Source organism: Engraulis encrasicolus, chromosome 8, assembly GCF_034702125.1.
Source record: "Engraulis encrasicolus isolate BLACKSEA-1 chromosome 8, IST_EnEncr_1.0, whole genome shotgun sequence".
NCBI classification, from domain to species: Eukaryota; Metazoa; Chordata; class Actinopteri; order Clupeiformes; family Engraulidae; genus Engraulis; species Engraulis encrasicolus.
Window position 1 is genome coordinate 23,969,066 of NC_085864.1, and position 20,976 is coordinate 23,990,041.

General features: G+C 39.4%; 1 protein-coding gene across 1 annotated transcript; it reads right to left on the bottom strand.

Moving 5' to 3' along the window:
• Nucleotides 1-514: 514 nt before the first annotated feature.
• ddx6 (DEAD (Asp-Glu-Ala-Asp) box helicase 6) lies at nucleotides 515-20,663 on the bottom strand. The gene is made up of 14 exons (XM_063205247.1): nucleotides 20,454-20,663; nucleotides 10,129-10,732; nucleotides 9,546-9,609; nucleotides 9,359-9,463; nucleotides 7,385-7,514; nucleotides 6,557-6,703; nucleotides 6,263-6,357; nucleotides 5,777-5,899; nucleotides 5,476-5,604; nucleotides 5,050-5,166; nucleotides 3,585-3,648; nucleotides 3,372-3,473; nucleotides 2,922-3,099; nucleotides 515-611 (listed from the first exon to the last, which is right to left on the bottom strand). The coding sequence occupies exons 2-13, from the start codon at nucleotides 10,329-10,331 to the stop codon at nucleotides 2,924-2,926; spliced, it is 1,455 nt and encodes a 484-aa protein (XP_063061317.1). The 5' UTR covers nucleotides 10,332-10,732; nucleotides 20,454-20,663; the 3' UTR covers nucleotides 515-611; nucleotides 2,922-2,923.
• Between the last annotated feature and the right edge of the window lie 313 nt (nucleotides 20,664-20,976).

A 20,976-nucleotide genomic window follows, 5' to 3' on the forward strand; every position in this document is an offset into this window, starting at 1 on the left:
AGGTGTGACGGGCAGAGGGGGTTGTGGGAGTTATGAGTTTACTTTTAAAAAGCTGCTTGTTAAGGCACTTGAAACAGTTAGTTTAAAAAGAAAACAACAAATGAGGAAATGGAAACAAGGAAGTTTGCTGAACTTTCTAAATAAACTGATTGAGAGTCGGCTGTCGTCTTGTCGTCGTCTCCTTTTGTTTCTTCCCACACAGAAAAGGTGCTTGTGTTTCTTCTTTTTCCCAGCACTCCCCTCTCTCCTCAGTAGAGTCTCTCGTTTAGTCTTCACGTGGATATTAAGCTCAGCCTCCTGTTCAGAGCCGCGAGGTCCTTCGTCCGTTTTAACAGGCGCTCAGATTTCTTAACGGAGTAAATCAAAACAAAAATTGGCGGGGGGAAAAAAAAGGGGAAAGGATGGTGGACAAACAAACGATGATGTGAATCACAAAAATGATTTGGGGGGCGGGGGGGGGGGGGGGGGGGGGGGGGGGGGCGGGGGGGGGGGGGGGGGGGGGGGGGGGGGGGTGGGGGAAAGGGAAAAAAAGGAAAGAGAACCCACTGCACTGTGGGAGTATGGGGGATGGGGACAGGGGTAAGTTAAAGGGAAAGTATGGGATTGATGACCTAGACAGGAGAAAAGAAGAGAGGAGACGAACATTTAGTAAACAGGCTCCCCAGTCACAAAATGTACGTACATGGTCACACCACTAGGAAAAATACAGTGAGTATGCATGACTGCTAGACTGCACAAACTTCAGTAGAATAACACTTGAGTAGAATGATACTAATACATTGAAAGTTATTAATGGGTACTATGAAAGACATGGCTCAGTGAAATACACAAGCAATGGTGAACTTAAAAATAGGTTTGGTTCATGCTAGTCAGGCAGCAGCAATTTTTTGTATGGCTTTAACAAATAAATAAAACTTTGCCCAACAGGAATAAATGGACAGCCATCAAGCCAGCTTCAAAATCCAAAATTCTTTATTAGACATTGACCCCTTGAGAGTAAGAATCTAGTTTTTGAGGGGGTCCCACTAGACATGTTGGTAACCCAGGGCTGCTTCTCTCAATAGCGTTGTTGCTAACCAAGTCAACGACTTACTTGGTTGCAATGCAATTTACTACTAAGTTGCTGATTGCTCAGCAACAATGCTTGTCGAGAAATGGGGTCCAGAGCAGAATAGCAAAAGAACATGGGTCAAAGACGTGCAAAATGGCATTGTCATTCAGTGTAACGGATACCTTCTGCTGACTGTAACGGTAAAAAAACACGAGTTGAAAATTGTTTCAAGTGAATGGATGACAGCCGAGGCTTTCATGAATTCACTGGGGGAAAAAAGTCATGTTTTTTTACAGTTACAGTCAGCAGAAGGTATCCGTTACACTGAATGACAATGCCATTTTGCACGTCTTTGACCCACATGCAGAGAGAGGGAGTACATTGGAAGAGTTAAGAGTAAGGGAGAAAGTAGAATACAGAAGGAGGATCACTCTGCCTGGGTCCCATTGTAGCCTACAGTCAACTAGTTGGCGAACGCAGGCAAGTGTAAAATGAATGGAATGCTAAATGGAGTCCATAGGGTTACATGCTACAGTATATTCAATAGGGATGTGCACGAATATTCGAAGGTTCGAATATTCGTTTTCCTTTCGAATTTAGAATAGTCCTGTCGAATAAAAAAAATCCAGCCAGTAAAAAAAATCTGTGTTTGCCTCCCTTGCAGTGTTAAGTGACAAATGAAAAGTACTGCAGGGTTACATTAAATTAACCTAGTAGCTCCCCTGTATTCTAATTTCTCTGGTAGGTCTAGATACGATGCTCATCTTTCATTTCCAAGATTCCAACACAGGCGAGTGTCTGAAAGCGTTCCGCCCCCCGCCGACACGACACACACAGCCAGGGAGAAGCCACGCATCTCGTGCATTTCAGGAATGGGCATTGGGCATTCATAAATAAATCGTTGACACTGTAAATCTGCAATTGGTGATGGTTTTGTAAACATGGACTGTCATCTGTAACTGTTCGGGAATAATGTCACATCAATTTGCGTCTGATTTGACCAGCGTAAACTTCTGCAAGGTAAGCTACTTGTAGCTGTTAGCCAACGTCAGTGTCAACAATGGCAGGTTATTTCAATACAGGTATCTCTAAAACGCTAATAATGATAAGCTAACAAACGAAGTAAGCTAGCTGAGTACTCTTAGCTGAGGCGATTTTATTTGGCTCACTACACTATAATCTGCAACTATTTGGGGGTCGTTTCATATGGCGTTGCTTCGGATTTGTGAAACAAACTTTGTAAAAGCCACCCCTGTAGCCGTGTGAATCGGGATACTGTCTGTCAACAATGTCAATTGCTAACTAGTTCTAATGCAGCCCAACTAGCGAACAACTGTTCAGTGGGGTTTACTTTGCCGTGCCACGAGAATGGAAGGAGGGGAAGGGAATGATAGAACTACATATTTCTCGTCACGGACGCACAGACCTCTTCCAGTGAACGTGCTGCTGGACGTTCAGAGGTGTACACTCGACAGCATTTTCTAGCTATTGCTCCCCCCTGGTGCTGTAGATGGAAGGCCACTGTAAATAAGTATTGAACTCTTTATGATACGTCGGCGGAATTTAGGCTACATGTTTCAAGGGATGACGGTGGGAGTCCCTCAGTCAGCGCACGTCTTTTTTTTTTTTTTTTTCGAATTTCGAATAACATTCGAATAGTGGCCATCGAATTTCGAATAGTGTTTTTGGCAGAAATGCACATCCCTAATATTCAACTGCAATTTCCAGTCACAAACCTAAAAAATAAAACATTCCTGTTCACTATGGCTGGTATTATAATAGGCCGTATTGTCAATTTTTTGGGGGGTGTTTCGTTTCTCCGTCTGTGAACCCCCTCTCTGGTTAAGAGTATAGGAGAAAGAGCCTTTACCTCTACAGCTTGAGCTCCTCTCCGCTCTCGCTGTGGTACTCGGCCACGTAGAGGCTCTTGTCGATGCTGCTAGGGATGGGCTTGATCTCGGTTCCCAGCTGCTCCTCGATCCCCTTCAGGTTGAAGCGATCGTCGTACGTTATGAGATTGATGGCCAGACCCAAATGTCCAAAGCGCCCTGTCGTCATGCGCAGAAAAGGGGGCAAAGGTCAATCTAAGAATGGTTTTGTTTTCAACAGGAGTATTTATTGTATCGTAAATGGGTGACTTTTAGGGCTGCTCGAATATAAGAAAGATCAACATCACGATTATTTCAGTCAATATTGATAACACGATAGACGATATTTCTTTTAAAGACAAATAAACAATTCACAATCTTCCCTCCCTTCAGCAGTATGAGGAGGGCCAAAGAGAAGCACACAGTGGTGTTCTGCATGAGTGTAGACATACCAGATCGGCCAATGCGATGCAGGTACGTCTCTCCAAGCTTGGGGAAGTCAAAGTTAATCACCACATTCACAGCTTGGATGTCAATTCCTCTGGTGAAGAGATCTACACGCACACAAAAATAAAAAAAGTTGTGGAAGATTTAAGTGGGCTTGTGTGAAGTGACGATGGTGTGTTCATGACTTAGTAATAATAAAGGCAAACTGGAAGGCTTACCAGTGCAGACAAGGTTTCGGCAGAGACCATTTCTGAAGTCATGGAACACACGGTTGCGGTGCTCCTGCCAAGCAAAGTTAAAAGAGAAGAGATTCAGATTAGATGACGGAAGCAGTTCTGTCATTTCCTAACCACTTACCACAGTCTACACTAGTGTTTCTCAACGGGGGCTCTACAAATACCTTTAAGAGGTGTGTGTGTGTGTGTGTGTGAGCGCGCGCGCGCATTAGTCCATTTTATTTTTTAATACAGGTTGTTGGCAGGCTTATGGTGAGGTCAAGAGGTCGTTCGGATGCTTATAATTAGGTTAAGGGGTCGTTTGTTCAAAAAAGGTTGAGAACCTCTTGTCTACACAATGATTTCAACTCACTTTAAAGAAGAGTTTTAGAGTGTAGTGCCCCATCTATGGGAAAACGTTGTCTGACGGACTACAGGAAGACTTCTGTTAATTACAGTACTGAACTAGCCTCGCGCACCATCCTACGTACTTCCGCCAAGAGACTTGGCTCCGCACTACGTCTGATACCCGTTTTCTGTGGAGCGATGTTGACCGGTAGGTTTTGCTCCGGGGTTCTGACAAACTAGCCTGGTTCCTACCAGACCTCTGTGTGTGTGCGCTCTGGAGCCCCCTGGTGGCGCTCCAAACACACACATCGGTCTGGGAGCATGTGGCAGGATTCAATTTCTGGACTCAAAAAATAATGCCAAGCATTTATCGCTTCAATATCACTGGCAGCTCGCATTGAGGAGTCACAAGACATGAAAGATGAATCACCGCACACTGGTATCTTTGCTGGTAGTTTATTTGGCGTTTCGCTACTGCTTCATCAGGTTCACTCTGACATTACGCATGTCACCCAAAGGTGATAAGGGTGATTACCTGGTCACATGACCTCACCCACATTCAACCACTCCACCCATTTAAGTGCTAGACAACACCCAATCCTGGTTTAGGTATGTATATTATCACATCCTACCATTTAAATTACTATACAATTCTCATGCAGTCACAGGACATATTATAGACTATATTGACGCTTTAGAGATCAACAGAAAACGGTTTTGAAAGAATTTGTTGATATTGAAGCAATAAATGCTGCGATTATTTTTTTGACTGTGGAAATGGAATCCTGCTACATGCTCCCAGACCTAGTAGTGGAGCTCATAAAGCTGTGCGGAACTACAGGTCGGGCAAGAGCCAGGCAACTGACCAACGGTTTGTAATTGTAATTTTATCCTACGGTAGGATGTTCTGTCAGACATGTCTGTTAAACGGTCCTATATCACCATAAATAGACGTCATACATATTTGTTCAACAAATTACAAGTTAAATCCAGAGTTTTCCGAAAATTTCCTTCCTGCTTCCTGCAATCGCGTCAGATCAAACAACCTCCAGACCATGAATACGAAATGAAATGGTAGTATTATGGGATGGTCAGGACCAGGCTAGTACCGAACACAAACCTGTCTCATCTTTGCGTGAATGTAGAAACAGGAGTAGCCAAGTTGAGAGATCTTCTTGGCCAGGAGCTCCACTCTCTGAGATGAATTGCAGAAGATTATGGACTGGTTGATCTGGAGCTGAATGGGAAAAGTACACACAGAAGAGGAGAAGAGAATGAGTGGAATTGGTCGCAAAAATGGGGGTTAAGAACGCCAACTGAACAAATCCATCAGCAACTCGGAAAGTATAACCACTTCAATAAAAAAAGAAAGAGACTCAATCCTTTTTCTTGGGTGTCTAAAGAACATCTGGTAATATTTTCAGAGTATTTTGAAACGCAAGTGCATGACGATTTGCTCAATTGACATGGTATGACCCATGGACATTGCTGATTACATGAAATCTACACGCAAAAAGGATTTAAAAAAAAGGGAAAACAAACTTACTCGAGAGAAGAGGGTATTAAGACAATGGACTTTCTGCCTCTCAGTGACGTAGGCATAATACTGAGTCACACCCTTCAATGTCAGCTCCTCCATGAGGTTGATCTCATAAGGCTTCTGCAGATGGGAGTTCTAAAAGAAGCAGATTACAGAAAATCAGACATACATTCCGACGTATAGTCCAACACAAGAAAGTTGCCTTTCGTATCTAAATATTAAAAGCACTGTGGCTCTTCAGGAACAATGCTCTAACAGTTTAAGATATTTATATTTTGTGATACCAATTGAGATGCATCTGACATACCATGAACTTCTGCACACTAATTGGAAAGGTTGCAGAATACAGCAGGATTTGCCTCTGCTTGGCCAGGAAGCTCAGAATTTCCTCCATCATCAGGACAAAGTCTTGGGACAATAGCTTATCCGCCTGGATACGAAGAGAATGCAAAATTGCAAATTTAATATAGAGCAAGAACAATTGATTTGATGAGTAATGAAATCTCAATTTTATCATGGCTATGATACTGTAGAAAAAAACAGCTTTTAAGTAGACATACACTCAAGATTACACTTCAGTCAAGCAATTCAACTCTACTTTCCAGTGAAACCCTCACATACAATTGAATTGAATCCAGGGAAGCTGGAATGTGATCAAACAAAAATGGTGGCAACTGCCATTTTTGAAGATTGTGTTCAAATTTCAAAACTTGATTCAACTCCCAAACCCAAGAGCACATAAAACTGAATGGATACTTCCTACTTGTGTAAGGTTTCCCATTGAGTTACTTACCTCATCCAACACAATCATCTGCACTTGGCCGACTTTGGCCACCCCTTTCTTGATGAGGTCCAAGATCCTTCCTGGTGTGGCAATGACTACATGTACTACATTAAGACAAAAAAAACAAGTCAAGCTTATTTGAGAGGCACTTTAAAAAAACAGACAGCTAACCAAAATGTTGCACAAGCAGGTAAAAATAAATAAATAAAGAAAATCAGAACACCACAAAAAAATGTGAAAACAAAGAGCGGAAGGAGACAGACTATTTTTTTTTTCAGACACCAGTAGCGTCAGTAAACTTACCCGTTTCATCGAGCCGCATGATGTCGTCACGGAGATTGGTGCCCCCAGTAGTTGCCATGACCTTGACTCCGCCCATGTGTTTGCTGACCTGGATGCAGATCTGACTCACCTGCAGGGCCAGCTCTCGAGTGGGAACGATGACCACAGCTGCATAGGGCAACAACACAAACAAATACATCAATACTATCTACTAATCTTGATATCGCCTACTCTGAACTAGCCTGGTTCTCATACAGACTCTTCGTGCATTTTTCGTTCAACTTCTTGAGCTCGCACAATGTGACTGGTTGAATGGAGAATTCACGCAACAATTAATTACTAAATCAGTTTTGAGATTTTTTTCAATACACCCCCACCTTCTCAGAGCTAGGCAAACAACGAAATTCCAGATGGATGAGAAACATCCATCTGCGTGAGAACCAGGGGTCTGTTTCTCGAAAGCGTCTTTGCTATCGTCGTTAGCAAAGTCCTTCGTACGAGCGACTCAACTCTTTCGACAGCGACGCTCACCACTAAATCCAAGGGAACGGTAAGACTGTCTTAAGACGGCCTTAAGACAGTTAGCAACGACAATAATCGAGAAACGGACCCCAGGTTAGCTCTGAACAGACAGTCATTGAAAATATGTTGACAACCAATTGATTAAATCAAAACTGTAAATAAAGTAAAATGAAAACAATTACCAGTAAGGCTCACAGCCAAGTACTGCCCTAAAATATCTAATGAAGCCGACTTATAGATTTTAATCACAAACCCAAAATATTGCAGGTTTAAATCCATGGCCGCGTGAAATATTGTGTCAATTTCCCCAAATGTTGAAAGGGTCACCTTGTATGCAGTCCCTCTTCAGGTCAATGCGTTCAAGTAAGGGGATGAGGTAGGCGCCGCTCTTCCCAGTGCCGTTCTTTGCTCTGGCTAGAATGTCCCTCCCTGACAGAGCAATAGGAATGCTCTCCTCCTGAAAAATGCAGACAAGATCAGTGAGTACCTTAGGAATAAGGATAGACCGATATATATATCGGTCCGATATTTGCATTTTTTAAGTGCATCGGTAGATACGCAATATTTATCATTTTATGTCATTCCTTTTTTTTTTTTTTTAAAGCACCAAGGCACTTAATTTTTGTATTACTTGATTGTTAGACATTACTTGATTGTTAGAGTGGGTGATTAAATGTTTCAAGTTCTACCTCAATTTGAAAATGTTAAAGGAATGTTTATTTTTAACTTGAGACCTGGAATGTCATTTCTTAACTTTTTTTTTTAAACCCATATCGGCCCCAAATATCGGGTATCGGCCAAGGGTGATGGACGAAAGAAAAGATTAAAAAAAATAAAAATAAAAAAGGTATTGCATCTGCCATTAAAAAACCTTTATCAGTCGACCCCTACTTAAGAACAGTTTTAGTTTATTTTCAGTTTATTTGTTGGATCTCCATTAGCTATGGCAATACCACAGCTATTCTTCATGGGGTCCTTTTCTTCAATAAAATAACTTCATCATTGTATTCAAAAATTACATCTGGGATAATACAAAATAACAATACAACAACAGTATTTCTCAAAGTGGGGTGCGGGGACCCCTGTTGGGTCTGTGGTGCATTGACAGGAAGTCTGTGATAAGTTTGTGACAATTTAATAAATGAAATGCTACAGTAGGGCAGGTTTGGAGTTGATCTGTGATATTTAACTACAGTAATCAAATCATTCTGCTCGTTATTCCTTCCCTAATTACATTGTCCAACAATGGCCCACACTGTTGATCAAAAACGTCATTGGCAAAACCATTAATGCCATTATAAGAGGGTTCTTGGAAAGAAAAAAAACATGCTCCATTAGGGGTCCCTGGCCAAAATAAACCAAGTGACAATCCCTGCCCTACAACACAAGGCTCTGTGCCAACTGACATAAAGCATGTTAATGTTTCACATTTCTTTGTGTCCTTAACACAAGTCATATTTCAGCTGCACATACAGAATCTTGAACGTAATACATTTAACGGTGGATAAAACATCTTTAAAACAAATTTACAATGAGCAAGGCCAAACACGGGCAAAGAAACTATTGTTTAGAGTTGCACCGAAAATTCGGCAACCGAAAATATTCGCCCGAAAACGCAAAAAAAGACACTTTCGGTTTTTGGCCGAAAAATTAAAGGGACAGTTTGGTCAATTTCAACATGCAGTTGTAATGCTCACACTACCCTGGACTTGTCAGTGCCTGAGATTTTTTTTTCTTCTTCTTCAGCCGTTTCAGAGATCCTGGTCATTGTAATGGGGGCAGCTCTTTGTTTACATTTCAAAAAAACATTTTTATTTATTCCCAGAAACATCCAAAAGGTTATAAAACATCAGCAGACAACTAGCAAACAGCAGTACCTTTTGGGAAAATATTTGGAGTTGGCCTATGTTTCATTTTTTAAAAATGTAAACAAACGCTGCCCCCATTAGAATTGCTCATATCTCGGAAAGGGCTGAGCCAAAAAATGTGGCATCACCAGGTACTGACAAGTCAAGGGTAGCGTGAGCAATACAATTGCATGTTGAAATTGACCAAACTGTCCCTTTAAGTGGCTGAATCGAAGACTTCAAATGAACGTTTATTTTCATTGAAAAACCAGTCAATTGTGAACCATAGATTTAAGCGATATTTAAAAATCCCAACTTTTGATAACTTTTATCTGAACTGTAATATTCGGCTTTGGTTTTGGCATTCGGTGCATCTCTACAATTGTTCCAAGACATCACAATTTAATTACTCACAACTGTGTATGAAACAATCCACTTGCTGAAATATTCTAACCTGAATAGGAGATGGTTTCTCCCAGCCCATCTCGAAGATCCCCATGAGAAGTTCGCGTTTCAAACAGTAATCCTCAAATTCATTACCCTTGGTTGCGGTCACATCCTATAGAGAAATCAAAAAATGAATCCTCCACTCAAGGTTGTTGAATACGCTTTGTACAATTTGAACAGGTCACGTCACCTACCGAAGTTCTCATTCTCATGTCTTTTGGAGGGAGCTTAAGGTTCTTCTTCCAGTCATCTCCAGGTCTGATGATAGAAACGTTCAAAGACCGAAATCATGATCATCAACAACATACAAATTTAGCACCTGCCATCAGATCTTCTCTCATCATTCTCCATACAAAGCCAGCAGCTCGAAGGTGCATTGTGTAATATTTTAGTAGTTTAATTCCAGAATTCATTCATCCATTCACAAACGTTACCTTTTACATTAATACTTACTACTTCTTACTTCTAAGTATGCATTATGACTAGACAAATTGCACTTTTCATAAATGAAAAGGGGGATCTTCTCCATGGTCCAGTCCGCCATTTTGAATTTCCAGAAATGGGCATTTTTAGCTGATACAATTACTGTTCTTTCGTCATACTAGTAAATTGTTAGTCATTAGTTCGTTAATTATTAAATATTCATATTTCATAAAAAGATCAAATTTGGCAGTAGACAGCACAATTACACTGAACAGTGTAGCTGCAATACCAACTCTGGCCACCATCTTACACAGTGCACCTTTAAGTTCTGACATATGAAGGACAAGCACTTACTTGATGACTGCGTTTGTTGGTGCTGCTGGCTGGGATCCACCATTGTTGATTGTGCTGGTGGCCTTGACTTGGCTTGCTGGTGGCTGAGGACTACTCCCTCCTCCTGGGACACCTGCCGGCTTGCTATTCGCTGGGCCTCGAAGCTGGCCATTCTGATTGGACAAGCCCAGAATCACTTGGTTCTCCGTTCTAGCGGTACTCATTGTTTTTTTTTTTCAAAACAGTCCAAATGTCCAACTTGATGGTTGTTCCAAAGGAAGATGCTTTCCTATTTACGAGTTCGCCAAGGATAAGCACAACTGGCTCTCCTTCCTATTCCTTCCGCCCCCAAAAAGAAAAAAACTACAAACAAAACCACTTCAGATAACTTCAGGTTCTTTGTTCTTTTTCCATTAATGTGTTCTTGAAGATTAAAATAATCATTCGGTGAAGTAGTCAGTGATGCTGCAAGCATAAAAGGGCTTTGATAGCCAAGTCCCCCTTTTCAGAAGTATAGATCCATAACAACAGATGCTAAGACACCAAAGTATCAGTCATTTTAGTGTTTTCCACATCCACTCTCTATTCCACGTTTCGAAGTTAAACAGCATCCGAAGACATCAACCTAAAAAAAGGAGAAAACACTTAGAAATGCATTCGCAGAACTACCAAAACAAGTGACAATGAAATAATCAGGTAATTTCATCTTGAATGAGCGTTGTTCAGGTCGCACGTATTGCCAATTATCCTTAATTAAACTCTAAATCCATTTGACCGACTAGGCTAGCTCGCCGGTCTTTCTTTAAACTACGGCAATGTATTACACCTTCGAAGTCCCCAAAGCCGCTGTTTGAATGCCAGAGCACTGTCGCCAAAGTGGTGAACCAGTTCGAGGTTTGATTTTTTAAATGGTACCAAAAAAAGTTAGGCTGGCTGTTAACGCAGCATAGAACGTTGTGCCCCTGACTAAAAACAAAGGTCTGACTAGCTTGACCTGTGCCATCATCTCACATCAAACAATTTCCTCATCATTTTACACACTTTCTAAGCACCCTAATGTTGAGATTTGAACATCACTACTACAGACAAAGTCTTCAACAACTTTGAGCTTTTTTTAACAGTTTAATGGCCCCGGTGAGCAGCTACTAGCTAGACCATTTAGGTGTCCTTGAAGCAAGAACATGCATTGGCCTACTGACAGGTTCATTTATCTGGCCAAAATCTATAGGCCCACCCAAGCTTTATGCTTTTGCCCTTTACAAAATGATTAAGGTAAGCGTACCCATTAAGCCCACCAAAATCTAAATTTCTTTATTTTTCAATCATCTTCACACAATTTTTTTGTGAAATGATTTCTTAAATAGTAAGATTTACCTCTCTTCTCAATGTTTATCACTGAGTTGATGAATATTTCAAAGTACAATATGAAGAATTTTTACGAGAAAAGTGAAAAGTCTGAATGGGCTTAAATGGTACCTTTGGTACCATTTAAGCCCACTTGTGTTCCAAATAAGCTCATATAGTTATTTCTCTATCAAAATACCTGGTGAGGTGTGTGAGTTGAGTTTAAACAGTGTAGCCTACATGGCATAAATGGTTTCAGACCAAAATATTCTTCCAAAATTTAAGATTTGCTCAAAAACAATGCATAAAACCTAATTAAATATTACAGCATCTCTTACTTCATATACTTCATAAAATTCTTCATCCAAACAGAGAAATTTATTTTTTCTTATTGGTTATTGTTAGTTCATTACATGACGCCTTTTAAACCAACAACATGAGATTGTACAGCACTTGTTATGTTCCTCAAAGGCATTTTCCATTAGCATGCATGCCAACTTGCATGCATTTCAATGGGGTGTACCATTTAAGCCCACCTAGTACCCATTAAGCCCGCCTATACAAAAAGCTATTTTATGGAAATAATCAACTCCACAAAACATTTCATGATGCATTTCTTTAAAGATCAATGCCAAACAAACTGGAATATGCTTAGAATTCATTCCTAACCACCTTAAGTCTTACGGTAGAGTAAGATAAAGATGGTGTGTGGTTGTATCAAGAAAATATCGGCGTGTGCTCGCTCATAAAACACATCTTTCCATTTGAAGGGAAATGCTATAATTTAGTAAAACACTGCATGTATATATATAAAAATCATTACATTTACCTCTTAGTTCACTAAATATGAAAGTATTTTCAAAACATTTGACTTAAACTAGCTGAAATTCTATGATTTCTGACATGTCCCAAAACAGCAAAGTTTTGAGGCAACTTCTTGTCAGTAGTCCTGAGACTGGATTCACTTGGACGGGAATAACTCGACGATAAAAAATGTGATTTGTTTGCAATAAAAAACATTTTGTCAGTTACTAAACCCTTTAATTGGATAGGGTGATGAACAACAAAATTCACCTTTTCCCTTTCTTTAAATTGACCTCAAAGTTGAAAGTGGGCTTAAAGGGTACATGGGCTTAATGGGTACGCTTACCTTACAATTCTGTTTTATTTTGTTCATAACTTACATACACTTACATACTTTTTTCCGTTCATACCTCACATACATTGTTGGCTTTTTTTTTCATTTTTTGATGTAAAACAACATTGTGCACAAAATTCAGTTGTTTAAGCTGCTTAATAATTGTGATTCCGACTATGACCGAATAATTGTGCTTCAAAAATGTTTCCATAATCGTTCGGCGCTAGTAATACTGTAGATGTAGGAGTGTAATGGGTAAGGTAAGCGTACCCATTAAGCCCACCAAAATCTAAATTTCTTTATTTTTCAATCATCTTCACATATTTTTTTTTGTGAGATATTTCGTTAAATAGTAAGATTTACCTCTCTTCTCAATGTTTGTCACTGAGTTGATGGATATTTCAAAGTACAATATGAAGATTTTTACGAGAAAAGTGAAAAGTCTGAATGGGCTTAAATGGTACCATTGGTACCATTTAAGCCCACTTGTGTTCCAAATAAGCTCATATAGTTATTTCTCTATCAAAATACCTGGTGAGGTGTGTTAATTGAGTTTAAACAGTGGAGCCTACATGGCATAAATGGTTTCAGACCAAAAATGTAAGATTTGCTCAAAAAATAGTGCATAAAACCTAATTAAATATTACGGCATCTTTTACTTCATATACTTCATAAAATTCTTCATCCAAACAGAGAAATGTATTTTTTCTTATTGATTATTGTTAGTTCATTACATTATGCCTTTTAAAGCAACAACTTGGGATTGGACAGCACTTTTTTATGTCCCTCAAAGGCATTTTTCATAAGCATGCATGCAAACTTGCATGCATTTCAATGGGGTGTACCATTTAAGCCCACCTTGTACCCATTAAGCCCGCCTATACAAAAAGCTATTTTATGGAAATAATCAACTCCACAAAACATTTCATGATGCATTTCTTTAAAGACCAATGCCAAACAAACTGGAATATGCTTAGAATTCATACCTAACCACCTTAAGTCTTACGGTACAGTAAGATAAAGATGGTGTGTGGTTGTATCAAGAAAATATCGGCGTGTGCTCGCTCATAAAACACATCTTTCCATTTGAAGGGAAATGCTATAATTTAGTAAAACACTGCATGATATCCCTTTCATGCACGGTGTCCACATACGTGGACAGTAATTCTAACCCCACTTTAGATAGGTAAATAGTGGTTATTTTTTTCCAAATTGTATATGGGAAGTACCATGAGGTTCATTACAATACTTTAACAGCAATTATAACTTTTTGCACTAAATATTAAGTGTTTGATGACATCATCAATCTAAGAAATCCACCGATGTGAATTATGACCATAACAAGCATGTTTATATCTGAAAATCAACCACACCAAAGGGCAATTTCAGGTTTTAAAAAATATTATGATGTTTAGTACAGTTCACTTGAGAAGTCTATGTTGTTAAAATCAAAATCCAAATTTACAATAAAGTTAGGTTTTTTATACAATATAAAGCTACTGTCCACGTATGTGGACGTTGCGCATCAAGGGAGTCTAATGATAAACATATTATTTATGATTACCGTGAGAATATTCTGCTCATTTTGGGCAAATACTTAATGTTATGAGCATTTATAATGATTATAGTGTGAAAATAAATTATTTTTAACATATTTAACACATTTTAACACTTTTAATTTAATAAATTCAAGAAAAACTACCTAAAATTAGTGTTTCACGCACGTGTTAATAGGCATATTTCGGGTTTCTTTCACCACAAAATGACACAAATGATGTAGGAATGAGCTAGAATACATGCTGAATCAAATACAGATCTGTCTTCATCAGAATTGAAGTTTTTTTCCACATGCAACAAGGTTTCCCCACAAATCTTGCCATAGCTGTGTATGTAAATATTGTAAAATTGACAGTTTTTTTTCTCTTTTTTCATCTTTGTTCGTTAAATACTGTAATATATAATGTGTAAGTGTCATATAATGTTGTAATATTACATATAATAACATGGAAAGTAAGTAAAATAACTTGCATTTATAATAGGAGGTCTATTTAACACTATTTTTTCACAGAAAATACTTGAACATGCTGATGAATGACTACAAAACGCATGTGTCTGGAGGCAAATTTCATATTACCTTTCATATAGGGACAACATAAATGATGTAGGATTGAGCTAGAATCCATGCTGAATCAAATACAGATGTGTCTTCATCAGAATTTAAGGTTTTTTCCACATACAACAAGGTTTCCCCACAAATCTTGCCATAGCTGTGTATGTAAATATTGCTAAATTGACAGTTTTTTTTTCTCTTTGTTTCATCTTTGTTAAGTGTAGTGTAATGTATAATGCATAAGTGTCATATAATGTTGTAATATGACACAAGGTAACATGGAAAGTAAGTAAATTAACTTACATTTATAATAGGGGGTCTATTTAACACTATTTTTTACAGAAAATACTTGAAAATGCTGATGAATGACTACAGAACGCATGTGTCTGGAGGCAAATTTCATATTACCTTTCATATAGGGACAACATAAATGATGTAGGATTGAGCTAGAATCCATGCTGAATCAAATACAGATGTGTCTTCATCAGAATTTAAGGTTTTTTCCACATGCAACAAGGTTTCCCCACAAATCTTGCCATAGCTGTGTATGTAAATATTGCTAAATTGACAGGTTTTTTTCCTCTTTGTTTCATCTTTGTTCCTTAAATAGTGTAATGTATAATGCATAAGTGTCATATAATGTTGTAATATGACACAAGGTAACATGGAAAGTAAGTAAATTAACTTACATTTATAATAGGGGGTCTATTTAACACTATTTTTTTTTTTACAGAAAATACTTGAAAATGCTGATGAATGACTACAGAACGCATGTGTCTGGAGGCAAATTTCACATTACCTTTTATACAGGGACAACATAAATGATGTAAGATTGAGCTAGAGTACATGCTGAATCAAACTGAGCTTTTTGTTCACCAGCATTGGCTGTCTTCTTGCATGCAATAAGAATTTCCCACATATTTTTCTATGACCGCCTATATAAACAATGCTATTTTTAAATATATGTTTTTGTTGTTGGTTAATTACAGTGATATATGGTGTTAAAGTGTTATATTGTGTTGTTATATAGCATAAAACACCATAAAAATGAATAAAACAGCTTAATTTGAACTTGAAATACAGTATAGGCCTATATAACTTTTCACTCCTTTGATGCGCAGTGTCCACATATGTGGACAGTAAAATAACTTCCACATCAAAAGAGATTTTTGAAAAATTCCAAAAGATTCTTCATATTAGCTCCATTATGAGTGAGAAAATCAATATATAAAAAATCTTGCACATTTTTTTCATGGTGTCTGCATGAAAGGGATATATATAAAAATCATTACATTTACCTCTTAGTTCACTATATATGAAAGTATTTTCTAAACATTTGACTTAAACTAGCTGATATTCTATGATTTCTGACATGTCCCAAAACAGCAAAGTTTTGAGGCAACTTCTTGTCAGTAGTCCTGAGACTGGATTCACTTGGACGGGGATAACTCGACGATAAAAAATGTGATTTGTTTGCAATAAAAAACATTTTGTCAGTTACTAAACCCTTTAATTAGATAGGGTGATGAACAACAAAATTCACCTTTTCCCTTTCTTTAAATTGACCTCAAAGTTGAAAGTGGGCTTAAAGGGTACATGGGCTTAATGGGTACGCTTACCTTAATAGTTGTTCCTTTTCCTTGTTAAGAGTGGGATAAGCAGAACGTAAGCTTACAGTAGAGTGGTGGCATAAGAAATAGGGGGCTGTTAGGGGGTTATAAGCTATAAGCTTACTATTGCTGTTAAATATTAACTGTACTATTAAGATCTAAGCTTATACTAAAAAAAATAACAAAAAATATCTGGCTAGCACATACTATTGACGAGATCAAAACTCTTGGAAATGGTGTTGTTATCAAAGGTAGTTGTAGTGCTATAATTAGGCCACTTCATGTTCAATCATCATTTACATTGTTTCAAATGCTCAGGCAAAGCGCCAATTGCATAACCGTGATTGCATCCAAGGAGATAAAGAGTCAGCAATCAGCGAGTATTCTTAAATGGTTTGATTGCAGTTCTTCTGTCTAGGTCAAAGTGTCCTTGAGAAAAGCACTGAACCGCATACTGTTCCCCATGAGCTGGTTGGCACCTTGCATGGCAGCCTCCTGCCATTACTGTACAGGGGTGTGGGGCGGAAGGTGAGGTACTACACTATGCAAAACAGTCTGGGTCTCAAACCCAGTTGGTTTAGGCTGCCTACTGAAACATGCTTTAGATCAGGGATGGGCAGCTTTTGTGATGAGGAAGACAACGTTTTTTGCGTCGCCACCATCAGTGAGCCACATGACCACTACCTGACTCTAATTTGACAGATTGATTCAATAGTCATTTTAATATATAAGCATACTGGGGGCCGCATGTGGCGCCGGGCCTCCAGTTACCCATCCCTGCTTTAGATTGTTTTTGTGTGTTTTTCGGTTAATTAAGCTTATTTTAATAATGCAGTGTTTCCCACCGAATGTTTGAAAACTATGGGGGCAGCAGGGATTTTTTTTGTTGGGGGGAGGGGGGGGGTGGCATTTCACGTGGCGTAAAAAAAAAATTAAGAAATAGGAGCACAAATAAGAATTTGGGTCATTCCATGTCAATTCAACAAGAGCCCGCGCACTTAGGTCTCAAAAAATTTGAAAATATTACCAAGTGCAGCCATGGCACTTCAGAGAAACACTGTACATGTATTTGAATGCAAGATGTATACTCTGTGTTACAGCCAATTTTACTGAGGGAGGGGTGGGCTTCTTACATGGTTTAGTTCTTGAGCTATGGGCTTGTGAACTTAAGACCAAAAAAAAAACGGGTAAACAAAGTGGGCACGCCCCTCCCCCAGTGCACTTGGTAATATTTTCAGATTTTTTTGAGACCTAAGTGCGCGGGCTCTTGTTGAATTGACATGGAATGACCCATTTAGCACTGTGAAATTGTTAACGCACAGACAAAAATGGTCTAAGAGAGTAGGCTATACCTTTTCCCCAACACACATAGGCGTACACATTCTACATGAGGGGTGCTGGTCACAGGGCTAGTTTTTCAAAATTCCTCCCATTAGGGTAAAATGGCTGAACAACATATTACACATTTATGTCTATATACACATTCATTACACATTAATTTCTATATGCAGCCCGATGTCTCCTCTGCTGTGTCAATGAAGACCTGTTGCCTAACTCATTATCATACGACTGTAAAACAAAGCCTGGGGAGTGTCAGTACACTCATCCCAACGGTCCCTTCTCTCAAGGTTTGTTATTGCTCCCAAACCCGAGTTAACTACAGCAACTTGACTAGGCCTTTGATCCCTCTATATCAAGCACTCATGGTTTTCTCTATAGGCTGTATTTACTCCAGGAGAAAAATGTGAAGGAAATCGTTTTTCAAATCATTTAATAGAAAACGGAAATCGTTAAAAAAAATAAAATAAAAATAATATATATATATATATTTTTAAATTTTCGAAACTATGGTGGCCAAATTTTAACTGTGGCGGTGCGCCATAGTTTCCTTAATGTATGGGAAACACTGCTGAGTAAAGTAAGCAACATTGTTAGTCAGTGGAAAGGGAGTTTTTCCTCCCCCTTGTTGTCATGGGCCACATCTGAGTGCCATGATAGTGAATTAATTAGGGTAAGGTACATTACATTTCTTCCTCAATTGACCCCAAGTGATATCCAGAATGCCATTTCTTGCATCTTGATCTGCAGCTCCAATGATCACGAAGACATCATAAAGTGGATATCTCAGCTTGTGCACAACATTAACTTAATCGAACAAGGACAGGAGAGGAGCACCACTTGATAGTTCTGTCTTACACGGCGCACCAATTTACAATTCATTATCCTAATTTGAAATTAAAAGACCCTTGAAATTATGCACCATTTGCAAGATGGCTCGAAGTCCTCATCGTACTGCAGGTGGCTTGGGACACTAGTGAACTACACTTCATCCAAATAACTAAGCTTAAGCATTCTTCAATCTCAACTCTCTTCAGCTATTAGGACGCTCAATATGAGCCACAACCACTTGCATCTGACCGACCATCTCACTCCTGTCACATATTTAAATGCTTCTAAGCAGGGCCCAGGACGATGTCATCTGAAAGCCCCCCCCCCACCCAATATATTCAATGTAATGAGGACCCAATTATGCCCCCCCTCCCCCCTTTCCCGGGCCAGAGACAACTGACCCCTTTGCCTGCCCCCCCCCAAATTGTCAGCATCCCTGCCCCTAAGAAGTCTCGGAACATGCCACATTAAGCTTACACTTTTGTCAAGAGATGAAAATAGGCCAACATGTCCATGCCACAGGCTGACAGGGGTCAGATAAGTCCAAATCAGTTTGCCTAGGTTGAAAAGCTAATGAAAAAGACAAGTGATGTGAACTTCTCTTTTGCACTACATGCCTAGCCTATTCCCCCATACTCTTGGACTAATTAGGACACACACACACACACTCTTAGAACCAGAGAAGTTAGGATTTAAAATTGTGTAGTAGAAATATGCAGGCGTTAATCCATGGAAACAACTACTCAAGTCTTCTTTACTGCCAGTTCAGTTTCTCACCAAAATGCCCCCCTCAGCTCACCATTCAGAGCAGTTTTATAGAACCACCATGGCAAATATCGTTCGCCAGGCCAATGATTTTTTTTTTTTTTTTTTGCATTAGTGCAACCTTCCCAGTAGAAAAATACTGCCGCCTACTAGTGGGTCTTGATCATCCAAGTTAGTTGGCAGAGGGGATGCTGCCTGGCATGTTCCAATCAAGGGGAATATGAGTTACTCATAAAAGCTAATGCCATTAGAGATGCCCTAAGTTATGAGAAACTGCACTTAAGATTGACTTAGTACAACCTTAACTTCAGGTAATTATGAAAGGACCGCTGTAAAGAAACTCATTGAACATATTTATTCACAGGGGTCAGGTGTATGGTGTGAGATCAATATCAGAAACGCAGCTGGCGACGTGGGGTCGACTGGACAGGGGAATCACTAACCAAACCAACCTAAACCGGTTTAAACAGCAGGCCTACCTTGCAGGTCAAAATGCAAGGCCATGTTTGATCATATTGCGATGGCATTAGCATAAACATGACACCGATTAAATTCCCTTGCTATGCCCAAGCACCAACCATTCAGCCTGTCAGTTTTGCTTTCTGACAGCCTAAGGTCCCCCGTATGCTTAGCTATTTCAGTCCTGAACTTCTTTTGCTTGATGGTATCTGAAGAAGCAGACTTGAGCCCATTTGCGTGTTGCTCGCCGTGCTTATAATCTTTTAACCAAATGTCAAATCCTGTCAGCAGTACATACTGCTGTGCATTTTCTGTTTCCATTTACAGACCAGTCAATGTTAGCAATGTTTAGCTTCTTAGCAAACGAGCTTACCGTAACCCTAGAATGAGAAGACAGCTTGCAAGCTCGCGCATTACAAGTGTGCGGTGTCGTATTTTAGTAATTTCTCGAAGAATGCAGGACCATGACATACTTGAGAAATTTCGCCGAGTCAGTTTAAAGTGCAGTTTAATACGAAATAGTTGACCGATAGTTGTTGGACATTGATTAAGCTAGCGGGCTAGCAGCAGATATCAAACCGTATGAAATCACGCTAGCTATATTGGCTACCGAATTGGGGTAGCAACAACGTCACACGGAAAATACAAAGCTGGCTACTTGTTAGGTAGATTGAATGTCTTTGAGCTTGAAATACTGTAAGTTTGAAAAGAGGCAAATCGTGTCATTAAACCCATGTGCATCACTACTCACCGCTAACGTCCAGAATTTTAGTCTTTTCAATTATTTCTGTGCGAGAAATGTCACAGCGTTCGTACAGTGTGTTTTTCAGAACTATGCCGGACAGCAAAAATGGCTACCCGTCTTTTTAAAACCCTCCCCCCGAATGTCACCTGACAAAGTACTCGGGAATGGACTAGAGCTATTTGGGAATCAAACATTAAAACTGCTGTGATAGAAACGCGCAGTCATGTTAACGGCAAACCTTCACAACATGTTCTTAATCTGGGAAACTGCATATCAGTCAGTGATCTCGAGTTTGGTAGACTGGTAACTGGATTTGTTTGTTTGAGCTTCATGAGATGAGCACGTGAAACAAACATGCCAGGGCTCGAACTCATTTGCTGGAATCATGCCCAGCTGTAGCCTAGAAATCTAGACGCCCCTAGTGGCCGCTTTGCTGTAGGGGTTTTTGGCGCGGCCAGGCTAGCCCAGCTGGGCATTGCAGCCAATGCAAACCAGCCAGTCAGGTCAGGTGTCTTCTCTTATCATGAAC